This window comes from Ascaphus truei, chromosome 3 (assembly GCF_040206685.1).
Source record: "Ascaphus truei isolate aAscTru1 chromosome 3, aAscTru1.hap1, whole genome shotgun sequence".
NCBI lineage: Eukaryota > Metazoa > Chordata > Amphibia > Anura > Ascaphidae > Ascaphus > Ascaphus truei.
Genome location: NC_134485.1, coordinates 316,880,787 through 316,897,307, shown reverse-complemented (window position 1 = coordinate 316,897,307; position 16,521 = coordinate 316,880,787). Strand labels below are relative to the sequence as shown.

At 44.1% G+C, this 16,521-nt stretch overlaps 1 protein-coding gene across 3 annotated transcripts in view; it reads right to left on the bottom strand.

Moving 5' to 3' along the window:
* GTF2F2 (general transcription factor IIF subunit 2) overlaps positions 1 to 15,899 on the bottom strand; it is a 196,372-nt gene extending 180,473 nt beyond the window's left edge. For 2 of the 3 annotated variants that reach the window (XR_012799933.1, XR_012799934.1), the window contains exons 1-4: positions 15,678 to 15,899; positions 9,743 to 9,816; positions 7,246 to 7,264; positions 5,985 to 6,129 (exon numbers count right to left, since the gene is read on the bottom strand). Coding sequence is in view for 1 of the 3 variants with exons in the window: in XM_075591111.1 (XP_075447226.1) it covers positions 5,985 to 6,129; positions 7,246 to 7,264; positions 9,743 to 9,816; positions 15,678 to 15,743 (304 nt within the window). In the remaining 2 variants the exon portion in view is untranslated. The remainder of the gene's footprint in view (positions 1 to 5,984; positions 6,130 to 7,245; positions 7,265 to 9,742; positions 9,817 to 15,677) is intronic. The other variant, XM_075591111.1, reaches the window with a different exon arrangement.
* Between the last annotated feature and the right edge of the window lie 622 nt (positions 15,900 to 16,521).

Sequence of the window (16,521 nt, the reverse complement as noted above, 5' to 3'; positions counted from 1 at the left end):
TACGGACTAGATCCGTGCCTCAGAGCCATTTCAACACACTTTGTGGGCTCTTATGTACTTTATATAATCAAGACATGCAACATATATATGTTTATTTAACAACTAAGATATATGTTCATTTGCTGCGACCTTGTTGCTAGTATCTCAGGTGCTCCTATTTGAGCTGCTGTATCTTGGCAACATAGATTGTGTTATTTGACACAATACTCCTTGATTTACCTGTACAATCTGTGGGTTTATGTAGGAATATTTTAATGCCATTTATTTGCAATCATTTCAATGGTCAGTCTATTGCTAGCTGTTTAGAACGTATAGGTTTTTAATCATTTTCAGTGCTGGGCCCAGGGGTTCTCCTTTACTAATTGGGAGTCAATGTATTACTAATAGTAATTATTTACTAGGAATTTCCCCTCCGTCTCAGTTTTTGTATAGAGCACTTTGGTTTGTTTTATATGTTTAGTCACCAATGCGAGTCGTTTATTGTTGGATTATTTGATTAATTATTTATTTTATATATTGATAATAAAGTATGGTTTATTAATTTATTCATCATTACATTCACTACAATGAGTGCTTTCAAAAAGGTGTTCTTGTCTCCTATTTCATAACTACTCCTTATCGCCTTTTGCACCTTTGTCATCATTTTTAAACTTTGTATATTGAGCTGATGCGAGTTACCCTCCCCTTTCCGTCCTTCCCCCCCTTTTTCCCATTAACTAACTACTATAATTTACCAAGCAACAAACTGCAAATCTGAAGACGTAGGCTACACTTCTAGTGCCAGTGGCGGCGACGCGTTGGTCGGTGGAAAATCAAATAGAGATGACTTCCAGCAATCGCGACCAATCCATCGCGCCACGCTTACTATAAGCGCACGTGACTGCGGTAATGCATTTGTTTTGCCGCGACGCTGTCACTATATGCGCAGCCTTACGAAAACCGCACATGTTCTGTAATTGTATTTTTCAGTTGAACTGTGTACACAACTACAGTATTTTAAAGTTCCCACTATCAGCAACAAAGCATAATTCATATGTTTAAGTACCTATTATTCTGCTCCATTGGGAAATATTATGTTTGCAAAAGTATCAAGTAACATAATAGCACATTCACTGATCTCTTATTGGTGCAGAACTCACAACTACATCTATAGTACTGTATTGGCCAATTAATCAATGTAAAAAAACAAGGCTGTAATGACAACACAGTGATAAGACCACAAGACAAACATACACAATATAGGTTTAAGATGCTTACAACCCAAGGAATTTAAGGAGATGATACTGGTAGATGTAAAAAAACAGTAAGTAATGGCTATGGTACTTTTAGCAGAGAAAGAAAATGCAGAGGAGTGAGCTGAAGTCAAATTTAAAAGCCTTTGGGGATCACAGTTTGAGATGAACGGAATTAGAACATTACATTATAACTTGAATAGAAACTTTCTGAATTCTTAAATAACAATATATCAAGAAAAGATTTATGGTGACATGAACAGTAAAATGTACTGTTGTCATATCTTCCATGTGGAAGCTGCTTGTTACCCGGGGGAGGGTGGAGGGATGCGGTGCTTACAGAGGCCCCGCGATCTTCCCCACAACATTTAAATTAAATGCCGGGGGAGCACGCGAGGCCTCTGTAAGTCCCTCTTACCTGTCCTCAGCGGGTGTCTGACGACGTGTCGCCATGACAACGCGGCCAATGGCAACGCAACATCACATGACTTGGGCCTTCAAATGACGCCGCCAATGCCGGAGAGAAGGTAAGGGGGGTGCACGAGCAGGGGTGGAAAGCAGACAGGGGTGCGCAAAGAAAGAAATTTGTGAAGCCCTGGCCTAGACCATAGGTGCGCAAACTTTGGGGGCCTGGGGGCGCAAGATTTTTCAGGGGGGCGCGGTAATTGCAGAGGCCCCGCCCTCTTCCCCAAGGCATTTAAATTAAATGTCAGGGTATCGCGTGAGGCCTCTGAAACTATCCTTACCTTGTATTCTTCAACGCGTCACCAAGGCAACGCATCAAATGACGCCGTGGTGTCACGTGACTCAACTACGTCATTTGACGCTGGAGAGCAGGAGACAAGGTATGGGAAGGGGGGCCCGAGCAGGGATTGAAGCAGGCAGGGGGGTGCAGCTGGGAAAGATTGCAAACCCCTGGCCTAGACAACCCAGGTGCATCCGGGGTCCAGTGGTCTTGCGCAATACATCTGACATCGGACATATGCGTACTTTGTGTGTGTGACGTCAGAGGGCAAGTGTGACACCGGCATCATTGGAAGGTATTTGAGAATGAGATCTAAGACCATATGATACTCCTTGATAAAGCACCACTTGGTGTGAAACGCGTAGGAGGGTTTTTGTGCCTCCTTTTTACCCATGTTTAAGGAATAAAGATTTTTCTACGCTTACCTTGACCCTGCCTCCCATGGCTGTGCTCTGGTTTGATTTCTCTTGTTGACACGGAATATAGAAACAAACTCATAACTTCACTTCTCGAATAAATGTGAGCCATACCAATAGGTTAAGGCGAGTTTGCTGAATGTAACAATACCAATTTTGGCCAATTTGCACCTAAGTTTGAGCGACAAATGGATATATGTCCCTTGCCACCTCCTAAACCTCATGTGTTGGCCTTATTGCATCTGTCTCCTTGCAAAGATTACAAATATCTATACGTTATTCTTTAGAAGGGATGTCATCCTATGATATCCTATTTTTCGTACAGCCCTCCAGCTAAGTGGTGACCTGTTTGCACCTCTGTCTGGGATGCACAGGGAGTATTTCAAGAATGTAAGGATTTCTTTGAGGTCGACAGCCCAGGATCTGACTATGGTCCGCAGCTTCTAAACAGTACATATTTCACATTTATTGGGCCATCGGTGATGGCCCCTTAAATAAGCCCTCTTTGTAGATCAGCAGACACAGGAAGGGTCTTGACCTGTCAAAAACAATTTCTTTGTATTTTTAAATCAAACTGTAGCCACATTAACCCCTGAAGTACCAGATTGATTAAAATACTCAAGATCCTCCGACATTTTCATTACACCCTGCTTCAGCACAGGTGGTTCAGTCATCGACTGAGCCACCTGTAAAGCAAAGTTATTCTTAAAACCTGACTTGTTGGTGGCCCGTGAAGACTGGAGTCAGCCATCCCTCTTTAAGTAAATGAGCATTTATTGTTTTTCAAATCACATCTTATTCCTTTTGAGAAGTTGCTATTTGATGAAGACCTCTAAAAACAAAGCTATTTTTGGAAGCAATACAAGAAATATTTGTACTGAATCCTTTTTTTTGTCCTAATTGCTTCTGCACTAGAATAGTACAATCTTCCTTGTGTTGCAGTAGCACAGAGAATTCAATAAATCTTTACAGATAACAGCAAGCCTTGCTAAACAATTGCTAGACAAGAATGTGTTTTATCAAAGCAATCCTTCTTACCATGGAGAAAGGCCAGTCAGGAGGATGACCTGCAAATTATTTGTCATGACTGAAAGGATCAAATTAAAGAAAAACAAGAAAGAAGCTAACCAGGCACCCTGGAAACACTTACAAACAAAAAGATTTAAAGCAGTATTTCAGGTTTTAGCACCAAAGTTCCTCATTTCTTTCCTTTGAAATGCATGAATAGAGCTACAACATTTCTGGAAAGACAACAGGTGTATGGGAGAAAGCAAGATACTCAAGATAGAGTAGGGTGCTGCTCTAAGATGACATTTGTGCTCAATTATGCACAAAAAAAGTATGGTTATTTTAACAAGCCTTCTCCCGTCGACAGTTAATCATGATGGATTGTACTTTTCTGTAGACTTGTGTTAAGTGGGATTGTCCCAAGTAAACTTTGGTAATTTAAATATTGTGACAGAGTCATAGACTCTGTATATATGCTAGTAGGAGGTTGCATTATGTCTGCTTTCCAGTATGTGTTGAGTTAACTCCACTAGTTAGACAAGCCACAGGTGATCCTAATTAAGTGAGCTCATCTGCTTTAAAAAGGGTAAGAGGAAATGCCTCTGGGGCAGCAGTCACTTTCAGACACAGAGCTGACAGAGGAGAGCTGACAGAGGAGAGCTGACAGAGGAGAGCTGACAGAGGAGAGCTGACAGAGGAGAGCTGACAGACTCAGGCTGCTCAGATATATGCTGTCCCGAATGGAATAAAGCTCCCAGGTAAGGAGCCAAGTGGTATCACCAAATATTGTTGGTCTGGTCTAGTTTAGCTAACCAGCCGCGTAGATAGGCTTAACCTTGTTTAGTTAGCTTGCCCAACGGGGATAGGGTTTTGTTTTTTATTTTTTATTTTAAAGGGACAGAGCACCCATTTTTTTGTTATGTTTATGGACAAATAAAACCACCAGCAGATTATTTCACTAGAAGAACTGTGTTGCCTCCTCACTAACCACGGTCATCCTGCCACAAGTGGTGTCAGTAGTGGGATGCCACAACCCTGTAAAAAGGGAGGTAGCTGGAAATTGCGACTGTTAGATCCTGTGCGGACTGCTACTTTCAGTATGGAGGACGTTCTGAAGGCCCTACTACAGAGCACCGCTGTTCAGCAGGAAACTAACTGACAAGTAGCGGACAGCATCGCTAAGGGACTTGAAAGCACTGCGGCACATACCGCTTGCAGCCCAGCTTACCGTAGAAACACAGAGGGGGCTGGTTGAACGCCTGTCCCAGATTACTATGGACTCAACCGGTGTAGCCGAGGTGCGGCCCATCCAGGCGAACCTATACCTGCAGAAGATGACGCCACAAAATGACGTTGAGGGTTACCTCCGGTCCTTTGAGCGAATCGCTACCCGGGAAAGTTGGGCACGCTGCAAATGGGCTGGAATTATCGCACCCTTTCTACTAGGGGAAGCCCAAAAAAACCATATAGTTACCTCAACGAAGAAGCCGCAACGGATTATGACCGTCTAAAAAGTGAAATCCTTGCAAGGATTGGAGTGACTCCCACAGTCAGTGCGCAAAGGTTCCACACAAGGAGATACCAAGAACAGAAGTCCCCTCACTGCCTCACTCCGCGGGATACGGTGGAAGGAGAAACATCGTCCCCACTGCCACTCGGCAGATCCGACGTGGGAGGCCTGACAACCTTCTACGGCCCCCCACAGGGCGAGACGCTTGGAGTGCGAAGGGTCCGCGCCACGGAGAACGGGAGTGGACGCGACCGTAGCCGGCTGGCCCGCCCTGAGACGCGCGCATGTGCAGGACCGCAGAAGCCGCAACATCATAATCAGCAGACTGGACCACGTCAAACTCTGCTGCACAGGTGGGCCCCCTCCCTTTCCAATGAATAGCCCCTTTCCAATGAATAGTCACAATCCACCCACCCACCCCACCAGGTCAATCACCCCCCACCCAGTCAGTGTCACCCAGTCACCCCCCCTCCCACCCACACAGTGTCACCCCCCACCCAGTCAGTCACCCAGTCAAAGTGTCACCCACCCAGTCACCCCCCCACCCAGTCAGTGTCACTCACCCACCCACACCCCACACCACCCCCCACCCACCCAGTCAGTCAAGTCAGTCAGTCAGACCACAACTTTCAAATAATGTTTGCTTGCTAAATCCTATATGCCATAAACTTCTGACATTACATTTTCTGCTTTTTTCACCCGACAAGATGTATGGAAGTGCTGGTTAGATAGTGTCATGATGTTAATAAATTCAATTTACGCCTTCCCATGTTGATACGCCATGGTATGCCGAACAGTAATGTTTTATGTAATCTCATATACTACTCCTTTCTTAACTTCTCTCATATACTACTCCTTTCTTAACCCAAAATGGCTGCCTATTTCAGAAGAAGAAGTGCTGTGGCTTCCTAAATGGTTGCTCAAGCAACCCAAGAAAGCTTAAAACATTAAAAAGGGTATAGAGTAGAGATTTTTTTTTATAATGCAGTGATTACATAATATTACACAACTGATAAAAATAAAAAACAGGATTTTGAAGACTATGCTTGTGTAAGGGAACTTTGTCATCTCACCTGATGAGCTTTCTGTAAACACGGTTAACGTCTGTCCTCCCACACTCTGTAAAATAAACGGATGTTCCCTTGGTGCACTAACTGACGCAGATTTTCCTCCAATATCCTGGATGCTTGCAAGCTCTTCATTCAGAGTAAATGACACCTGTGGGATACACCGGAAAGGATTTAGCACACCGAATATATGACAATTTAGAATCAAGTACAGCCATTTTAAAATATCAGCACCTTCTGTAAGTATTGTGTATTTTTCCTTAAACCCCTAAGGTGTTGAAAAGTAATTTATGGTGAAACAAACGGTCTTCTCCAACTGCAATCTCTCATATAGGGGTTATTTTTGAAACTGTAACAGTGCCCTTTGGACGGGGTTGGCTGGTAATATTGTGGGGCTTGGTGCAGGGCCTCTAACCTTCTCCTTCGCAATGTCTTCCTATAGTGTTCCTCACCATGGCGCCGCAATGCCAAATGGCACAGCACATCATGCAGTGTCACATTGTCATGGCAACGAGGTGCCACAGGATAGTCCATTGTCATAATGTGATGCCGCATGATGTCCTGTTGAAATGGCAAGGCCATTTGACGATGAGGTGCCATGATGAGGGACACTACAGGAAGACATCGCAAAGGAGAAGGTAAGAAAGTCACAGGGGACCCACGCTCTCCCCCGGCAATCCGTTTAATAGTTGTGGAGAAGAGCGCTGGGTCTCTGTAACCGCGGGGGCTCGGTGCAGTGGCACCAAGTGTACCGTCACCAAGCCGGCCCTGCAATTTGGGATACTAGCACAGGGACACTCCAAAAGAAACTCTGTAGTTGAACGTACGAAAACCTCCACAGAATCACTACGCAAACTTAACTTTCTTATGCAGCCCCTTGCAAACCAAATACTCATCTAGAAAATAAATCTGTCAAGTGCCATCCACAATAGAAGTAAACATAAATAAGACAAGTAACGTCAACCTTTAATATTGAATTAGGTGTGTAATATGGGTAGAAGAGAACAGCTAGCAGTGTTAAGATATTACAGAAGACAAAAACATCAGCACCATCCTTTTCAAATATCTCCTTGCACAAAATATGGTGGGAAAAAAACCCCCAATCCTTGGCATGTGCATGCCCTACTAACAAACGTGCTGTAATTTGGCCACAAATTGCAGCCATGAGATACACACCGCTCAACGTCAGAACACAAAATGACAGTAGCAGGGATCATACACACCAAAACCAAATGTTACAATATCAGATTCTACATATAAGGCTTACCTCGGTCTTCCCTTGATTCCTATTAAGAAAAAGAAGACAATGTCAACTTAGACAGGTTATAAGCAGCAATAAATATCGTTAAAAAAACAGTTAAACACAGTTTAAGACAGAGTAAAACCTTTGGCAAGTCACTTTATTGCAGTCTCTAGCACCAAAAACAGTCAAATTTTGGTAGTTGTTCTACATGTTTGTAAGATTCAATGTAGACAACTGAATACTTTATCACTCATACACAAAAGTGAAATTATTTTTCCAAATCAAAGTAAAATGTTCTATTTCTAAAACATTTAAATATTGTGAAATGAGCTTGTAATAAAAATGGCAGGGAATATTTAGTACCGATTTTGCCAGATTAGAAAGCGAGATTATTTTTCCAATAAAGTTATATTGAAAAGTCCATACTCGCCTTATAATGAGGCTCTGCTGCTGACAGTCTGCGCATCCGCTCCTATGTACAGTAAATGATTAACAATAGCTTACACAGGACCAAAAGGAGTGCATGCGCTCTTTTCGGTCCTGTGTAAGCTATAAACACAGTAGCCGACATTGTGGTGCTGTGATCGGTAGGGAGGAGAAAGTTAACAAAATACCTTTTCTTCTTTCCAGCTACTACTGGAAGTAGGGGAGTGGGGTTGCCTTATATTCAGGGTAACCCAATAAATCAGGCAAATATAATATTTTAATCAATCTGGTGCTCATGGGTTAATGTGCTTAAAGTTTGTTTTAAAAACACAATAAATTGTATTTATGACAGGTCAGGACCCTTCCTGTGAATGTGCTGCTTTACAAGGAGGGCTTAATTGGGGGGGGATATCACTGATGGCCCACTAAAAGTGAAATGTGTGTAGTTTAGAAGGCAATCGACCTTAGTTTACTGGACTGCAAGCCTCAAAGAAAACAAAAATTCTTGAATTATCACTTGTGCATCACACAGAGGTAACAAACAGGACCACTTAGTTGGAGGACTTTATTAAAAAATTAGAATATCATGTGATGACATCTATTCTGAGTAATAACAGTTACATATTTGGAATGAAATCATACCACACTTCATAATTACAGGGTGCCAAAAACAGATAACGGTTTCTCTTGCAAAAATAGACGTTAGGCCGTTAAATTTTAGATGCAGGCGTACATGTGGAGAGCACAGACGCAATCGTGAAGATGGCGTTTAAGTATTCAGGAAATGTCAGACTTTTAAAAGTTAGGCCTCGGGCTGAGGCGTGCTGCTGCTCGGCACTGAGCCCCTGCAGTCGCAATGAGAGCGGCTTTAGCAGGGGCTCGCGCACGCGTCCGCACGCTTGGGGAAGCGTGTGTCGCAGTTTTCAAATTTGGCGCTCGCCGGAGCGCAGGGCCGGTCACGTGAGCGGTTCGCCCAATGAGGGCGAACCAGCTCCGTGACGTCACTGGCCCGCCCCCGACACGCCCACGGAGGGCGCGCTGTGTAAGGCCAGGGAAAGCACCGCTTTCCTTGAGCCTCAGCGCGCCTCAGCACGGACAAAATCACTATGTCCCAGGCCTTAGAAGAAAATGTTTTTTCCCTCAAGTCATAAATGCCACCCAAGTAGCCGATTTACGACAGGTGTGGGGGTCTGTGTGTGTTTCAATGCAAGAAGGTCTGGGCGTAAAATGTTGGCATATTTGAACAGAAAATCAGAATTCAATAGAGGTATGTTTTGGGATCAGAACGTGTGTATTCTATTCCAGTGACCTCTCTGAGACAGGACCTATGACATATGGTAACGTGCAGTATAGGGATTTCTGTTTCTTTTATCTTAAGAAACTGTTCCACATTTATTGTTATTGTATGTTATTAAAGCCAAACTTTAATAAGTAATGCTTTGAGCTCTGATTGAATAGGTTGCATGCTTTGTAGAGCGTAAAGTACATTTTTTGACACGTGTGTGTGCCAAGTGCATAGTTTTTCTTTAATAAAACGGGCCCTGACACCCTGGCGCACATGTATGTATGTATATACTGTATATATATATATATTTTTTTTTATATTTCTTGGGTGGTGGCAGCAGATAGATATGATTGCAATCTAGTAAGTGGTTTATGTTAACACATTAAAAGTACAGTGCGCAAGAGTAACGTGAGTTGGCTAGAATAGCTGTGTGTAGTAACCCTGGTTGCAGATTTAAGTCACGTGCTCACAAGTGTGCTGTCCGTGACAGATGGCATATTGGGACAGAGTGAGGGGAGATATTGTTCATTTGAGGGACCTATGCGAAGGTGAAGATTGGGCCAGCTACAGAGCTGTGTATTAACCCCATCCCGTATGCGATATGTGACAGAGCTGAACAAAAAAATGACAATGCTAGAAAGAGTAAAGTTCTTCGCGTAGCAAGATAATACACGCTGTAAAATTCTTGGGTAGCTCGCAAAAAAGCCAGACTGAATTATTGAAAGAATACACGCAATATCAAGGGTTAAAGTGAAAAGTTTGATGTCACCATTTAACACGTGTGAAAAGAACACAATTGACACTGCTTACTTGGCAATTCTCAGCTTTCCAACTTCTCCCCTTCCGGTGGCTTTAGTCCACTGCTGTGCCAAGTACTTTGGAACCTACAATAATCGTCAAACACAAACATTAGAAAGGGGTTTTTTTTTTTTAAAGCATTGGTAAAATGTAAGACTAAAAATTATTTCTTGTCACACTAACCACATTTTTGGAAATAATGCACACTTTAATCTAAAAAAAAAAAATGCCTTCACAGACACCGAAAGGGTAAGATTTGGGACTTTCGTTGGCAAGGTTTTGAAAATTTCAATGTCCCAATGTTTGTTCTTTCAAAATGCTAATTAGCTGTAAATACTAAATTTAGCCTGTGTACATTTGCTTCATTCTGATGATAGAGGTCTATTCTATTTGAATATCAAAAGAAACATTTGCAGTAAAAATGGGAACATCATCAAAGCATCTGAGTGTTTATCTGCCCAGTGCCAATTTCCAGTCACCCGCCTGCAAGTGGTATCCAGTGCTCCAATATGCCTCTCTGTCTCCCGCATCTTCTCAGGAAGCAGACAGTTTCAGGTGGTCAGCTCTATTTACTGATCTTTTTTTCCTTGGAACTTTTATATTAAGTGTAATAATACAAGTCTAAAGTATGTGCGTATACTTTTACAGTAGTTATATAGTGCAACCACGTAGCAGCACATCAGAGAACATGCAACAAGATAAAGGGAATGATAATAGATGTCAAGGCCCTCAAACAGAAAAAAAAATAAACGTAAGAAATAGACAAGTGTAATAGGCAAAAATAGTGCAACCGTATCGGATCATCGGATAATAACAGGTAGTCATATTTTTAAACAACATGAATTTTTTTTTTTTTGTAACTTGAATTAGAGGAACACTATCAAGAATGTGTATAAATTTCTTTGAAGTTCATGTTTTAACCCTTTCTGTGCTGGACCCTCCAGCAATGCATTGCAGAGCTCTCTGCTGTCCTGGTACCCTCTGACAGAGTGGAAAGACTGCACGACTAACGTTTAAGGTGCTGGAAGTCCTCCCAGGATCCTGACCCTGTGATCACACAGTTGTGACATGCCCACAAATTAAGCAAACAGAAGTAGAGGAGGGTCCCTCCTCCAACCCCCTACCCTCCTGTTCAAATCATGTAAACGCAATCCCCCCATGAAAATAGGCAAAAAGTGACGGTGTTCAGTAATTATCATATGGTCCCCCTATGGTTATAAGAAGCAGTCCAGACGTGTACTGGTGGTAGTGACATGTTTAAGGGATTCTGGGTGATTGTCATACCCTCCAACTGTACCTATTCAGCAAGTACACTACGTGTTTGGGTCCTGTAAGGCCAGCGGTAACTATTAAACAAAGTTTTTTGTGTGGTGTAAGCTGCATAGGCTAGGGAACTTTCATAGGGATTGCATGGAAATAGCTTCATCCAACACGTGAAAAGGAACGACAATGGTAGGATACCTATTTTTATGTACATCTAAGGGCCGTTCTATACTGTGTGCGGCCGTACACACGTGCGTGCCTGTGTGAAGGCGCGTGAACCTACCGCACGCTTTTTGTGGGTATACAGTCCGTGCTGCCAGGACCAACAGGCAGGGAAGGTAGTGTCTGTGGCTGTGTGTTGTAATTTATTATAAAAAAATTAAAAAAAACACATTTGTAAAAATAAAATATTTATTAACATTGTGCAGACACGTACATACATAAACACACATATACATACATTTCAGCGGCGGTAGCAGCGCAAAATCTTTATTTTCCTACTCTTCCCCCTTGTCGGCCGGCTGCACGCTCACTGCCATGTGCGCGGTCCTATTATAGAAAGGCTGGCTAACCTCACCCATCTATAATTGCTGCGCGCGCACTATAGAACACCAAAAGCAAGGGAGGGGTTGATCTTCTTGGCTACTCCTTTTTGTGACACCACTATTCACAATATAGTTTGCACAGGCAACACTTCCCCCCCCCCCCTGTTTTCCTCCACTTTTCTTTATTGGCTCTTTGATAAGGACATGGTTGGAGATAAGGTTAGAAGAAACACTTGACAAATACCCCCCACAACACACTGAAAGGCCGGAAGAAAATTATCTTAAGTTGCACTTCTAAAGAAACAAAAAGATTGAGGGGGAAAAGAGAGGAGAGGAAGGGGGAAAAGAGAGGAGAGGAAGGGGGGAGAAGGGTGGAGGAAGAGGAAGAGGGAATAGGTGGGAAGGGGGGAAGAAGAAAGAGCGAGAGAGCGAGAGAGCGAGAGAGAGCGAGCGAGAGCGAGCGAGAGCGAGCGAGCGAGAGAGAGCGAGCGAGAGAGAGCGAGCGAGAGAGAGCGAGCGAGAGAGAGCGAGCGAGAGCGAGCGAGAGCGAGAGAGAGCGAGAGAGAGCGAGAGAGAGCGAGAGAGAGCGAGAGAGAGAGCGAGAGAGAGAGCGAGAGAGAGAGCGAGAGAGAGAGCGAGAGAGAGAGCGAGAGAGAGAGCGAGAGAGAGAGAGCGAGAGAAGTACAGTATGTGACTATGTGGGAAATGATATCCAGTGCTCGAAGAAGCTGGACACATCACAGCCTACAGAGAGAATACACTCTAGCACCCTACCTACTGAAGGTAAAAGACCACAAGCAGAGACAACCCTTGTGACAGTACAGAATGAGAGCCCACAGCCTGGAGATAAAACAGGCAGACACAGACAGAACTAGAAGCCCCGGAAGATGAGACTGTGCATGCGATGTGAGTTAGGCTAAGGCCCTGCTGCAAGCGCCCACACAGCCGCCTTGCTTGCTGGCGGCGCGTGCAAATCACTGCACCGCGATCTGCAGAAAACGTTTTTGGCGCGGGGGCGTGGCCAGAAAGGGTCGGTGGGCGCGGCAATGATGTCAGGGGGCGGGGCCATCACACTGTGTGCCAGGGGTTCCCTCCCCCCCTGTGCATCTGCTGACACTGCAGACACTAGAGGGGTTAATCTGCTGTGCCCCTCTTCTTCATCCAGCGCCTTCCTTCCCCTTCATTTAGGGGGGGGAGGGGGTCTTCCCTCTGGTTCACAGTCCCGGGGGGTGGGGGAGGGGAGGGGGTCTTCCCTCTGGTTCACAGTCCCGGGGGGTGGGGGGGTCTTCCATCTGGTTCACAGTCCTGGAGTGTGTCTCGGCTCACACAGTATGAGGAGAGAGTCTGTGGGAGGGAGAAGGGGGGCTCCCTTGGTGCTGCAGAGTTCATTTGGAAGACAAATCGCTGCTTCCCCCCCCCCCCCCTTCTCCTCTCCTCCCCGAAGCCTCCCCTCCTCCTCGGCTCACTGCCACACCACGTGAAGCGTCGCCGCTCGGGATTACAATTTTCTTGCATCTCCTGGCGGCTGACGCGTCACAGCGTGTAGTGAGCCCTGCAGGGAGGAAGGACTGGGACCGGCTCGGGAGGATACCAGGAGATGGTGAGTAGCGCGCACGCGGCCACACACGCCGCCGGACGCAGCGGGACCCAAGCCTAAGGTGAGGTAGAAGATGAAACACACTTCCTGCTGCGCTGCACACAATACTCTGAAGTGAGGAGTGCCCACTTGGAGAACCTCACACCTCTAATCCAGAACTTTAATAATATAGAAGAGAACCAAAAAATAGCTATCCCCCTAAGAAAAGATGAAACTACTGCAAAACTGGCTGCACACTATATCAGCACCTGTCACCGGCTGAGAGACGCCCACTAACCCCCACATCCATGTGTGTAACTGTTAACCATGCAATCATTATACCTTATCCCCTGTTATTCATGTACTAGGTAATCATTTTACCCTACCCCCTGCTATGGCAATACTGAAATGTTCTTTCGTCATGCCAATAAAGCTTATTTGATTTGATATTAATAGAGAGATTGGATTTATTTACTAACTCCAATAATATTGTCGCAGTCATCGTTGCTCAACAGTGAATACCGTAGATTAGAGGATATTTGCAGTAATCTGAATATTCGTTTTCAGGAAGGACTTGCACAATACATACAAACAAAAAGGTACCCGCACTAACTAGAATGACCGATGGTCAATGTTGCAAGCAAGTGCACTAGGGAAAGCAGAGCTACAAGGTTGAACAGACAAGAGTCCAGACTTTGTGAAGTAGCACCAACTGGGAAGTCCCCATAGCATGCACTCAGTGCTTGCGTATGTTTAAATGTGTGGGAGAACCCATTCTGCATCAACGAGGTAGTAAACTACTGAGGTAGCCCGGACACCACCACAGAGGTCCAGAATAAGTCCCAATGTAATAGTGTGGATAATTAGAATACTTAAAATCAATTTTAATAGATATACATTAAAAATAATGGGACCAAACAATAAAATTAGGTTAATAAAGTAGCCAAAAATTATTAGACTCAGTGAACAACAGCATACAGGCATACCCCGCATTAACATACGCAATGGGACCGGCGCATGTATGTAAAGCGAAAATGTACTTAAAGTGAAGCACTACCTTTTATTCCACTTATTGATGCATGTACTGTACGGCAATCGTTATATACGTGCATAACTGATGTAAATAACGCATTTCTAACAGGCTCTATAGTCTCCCTGCTTGCGCACAGCTTCGGTACAGGTAGGGAGCCGGTATTGCTGTTCAGGACGTGATGACAGGCGCATGCGTGAGCTGCCGTTTGCCTTTTGGGCGATATGTACTTACTCGCGAGTGTACTTAAAGTGAGTGTACTTAAAGCGGGGTATGCCTGTACGTGGCTGTAAGTACTACTATTATTCTCACCCAAAGGACATCCATGGTGGTGTCCGGGCTACCCCAGTAGTTTACTGCCTCATCGATATTCAATTTGTTGTTTTGTTCTCCAATGCAACTATAACACACAACACTGCGAAATGCTCAAAGAACTAGATTGGTCATCACTTGAGTCTAGGCGCAATGTTCACCTTTCCTGTCTTGCCTTCAAATACTTTCTGGGCAAGCTACCCAGCTACCTGAACAAGCTCCTCACCACTACCACATGCAGCACTTATCACCTGAGATCAGACTCCAAAAGATTGTTCATGGTCCCATGGCTCAACAAAGTATCCGGCCGCTCCTCCTCCTCTTACCGTGCCCCCCAAAACTGGAACAACCTACCAGAGACTCTTACATCCACCACCAGTTTAAGTTCTTTCAAATCTAAGGCTGTCACACATTTTAACCTGGTCTGTAACTGTTTCATACGCCCATAATATATATTATCTTTAACTGTGCATGCAATGTCTTGTATATAATGTACACCCTGTTCATTTATGTAAATGTATTTGTAACCATGAATTATTTGTCTTAACTTTGTGCCCAGGACATACTTGAAAACGGGAGGTAACTCTCAATGTATTACTTCCTGGTAAAATATTTTATAAATAAATAAAATAATATAGATAGGGTTCTCCCACACATTTAAACATGCGCTAGCACCGAGTGCACGGTACTTCCCGGTCGGTGCTTCTTCGCACCGTCTGGACTTGTCTGTTCACCCTTGCACAATACATGCCACATTAAGATCTTGTGCCAGTAGGAAAGAAGGGAGCAGTTCAGTCTATTTGAATTTGCTGTGCCACTCAGCAGCACATATTTATATCTACAGTTTTAATGCACTATATTTAATAGCTCTTCAAGTTTAGATGTAAAAGCCTGTTTGTGAATGGCTAAATAGAGGCTCATAGCCAACTGGGGAAGGATGCTCCAGCGATTCCAAATGTGTTTAGAGTTGAGTTTGTACACTGGGACCAATATTGTATAGTCTGTACTCAGCAACCCCATCTTCCAACAATTGAGACCTGAACTCCCCGCCTCATCACGTGACCTGAGTACTTGCAACCAGTTCTCTCGTCGTCCCGCGTATTGTCCCTCACAGCATCTGTGCCACCACACGGCAGTGGCACTCTCCCCCACCCCCATCTCTCTACACCTTCACGTGGTCAGTGCTCCCCCAGCCTCTCTCTTCCTAGTGCATCTCCTCACCTTCACTAGCCACATCCCCGTGTTCTGTTTTGCTCCGGTCATGTCTAGCTCCCCTTTGTCGGCCATGGCGGCAGCGCGAGCTCTGGCGGGTTATCGGCTCACGTGCCCGGTAACTGTAACTGCCCCGGAGTTTGAGCACGAGCCAGGAACAAGCACTCAGCGGACTGCAGGAGCCGGTGCACAGGGCTGTACGGGTCGCCGGATGGGACACACTTCCGGCTGCGCTCACACTGGCGCTGGTGGGTGTTGGTAACATTGGTAATGCAGGAATAGAACAATTAAACCTGCAAGTGTATTAGCTGTGTCCCGCTAGTATCTGTTCATATAAAACCTCTATATTTACCGTGCTGCGAAGTTTAGTATTGATATTTTTAAAACGTCTCACCGATTCACATCATGTTATAGATTGCATTTATAACATCAACATTATTAGTATAGAGTAGCACTTTAGGAGAGCACTAGGTTATTCCCCATGTGTATTTATAAGAATCACCAATATATAGACATTTTATTTCTATTCAAATCTAGTTCTGCACTGCATTTATTTAAATCCAATTATAAGTTTGATTTTTCTTTATTTTCTGTATGTTATTTGATTGTTTTTTAATCTGTATTATGCATTTATTTTTTCGTAAATAGTTAGAATGTGTAACAAGTTTTCACTAAATATATATATATTTATTTACTGATCCTCAGTGCGCTGTTTTTTTTTTGTTTTTTTTTATATTTTGTGTTTGCAAGATCAACTTCTGGAGCTTTCAGCCTTGGCACAAACCCTGCCCCCCCCACCCCATCCCTTCTGGGGAGTTGTTTACTGCAGCAGGGCAGAGATTAACACTAACAC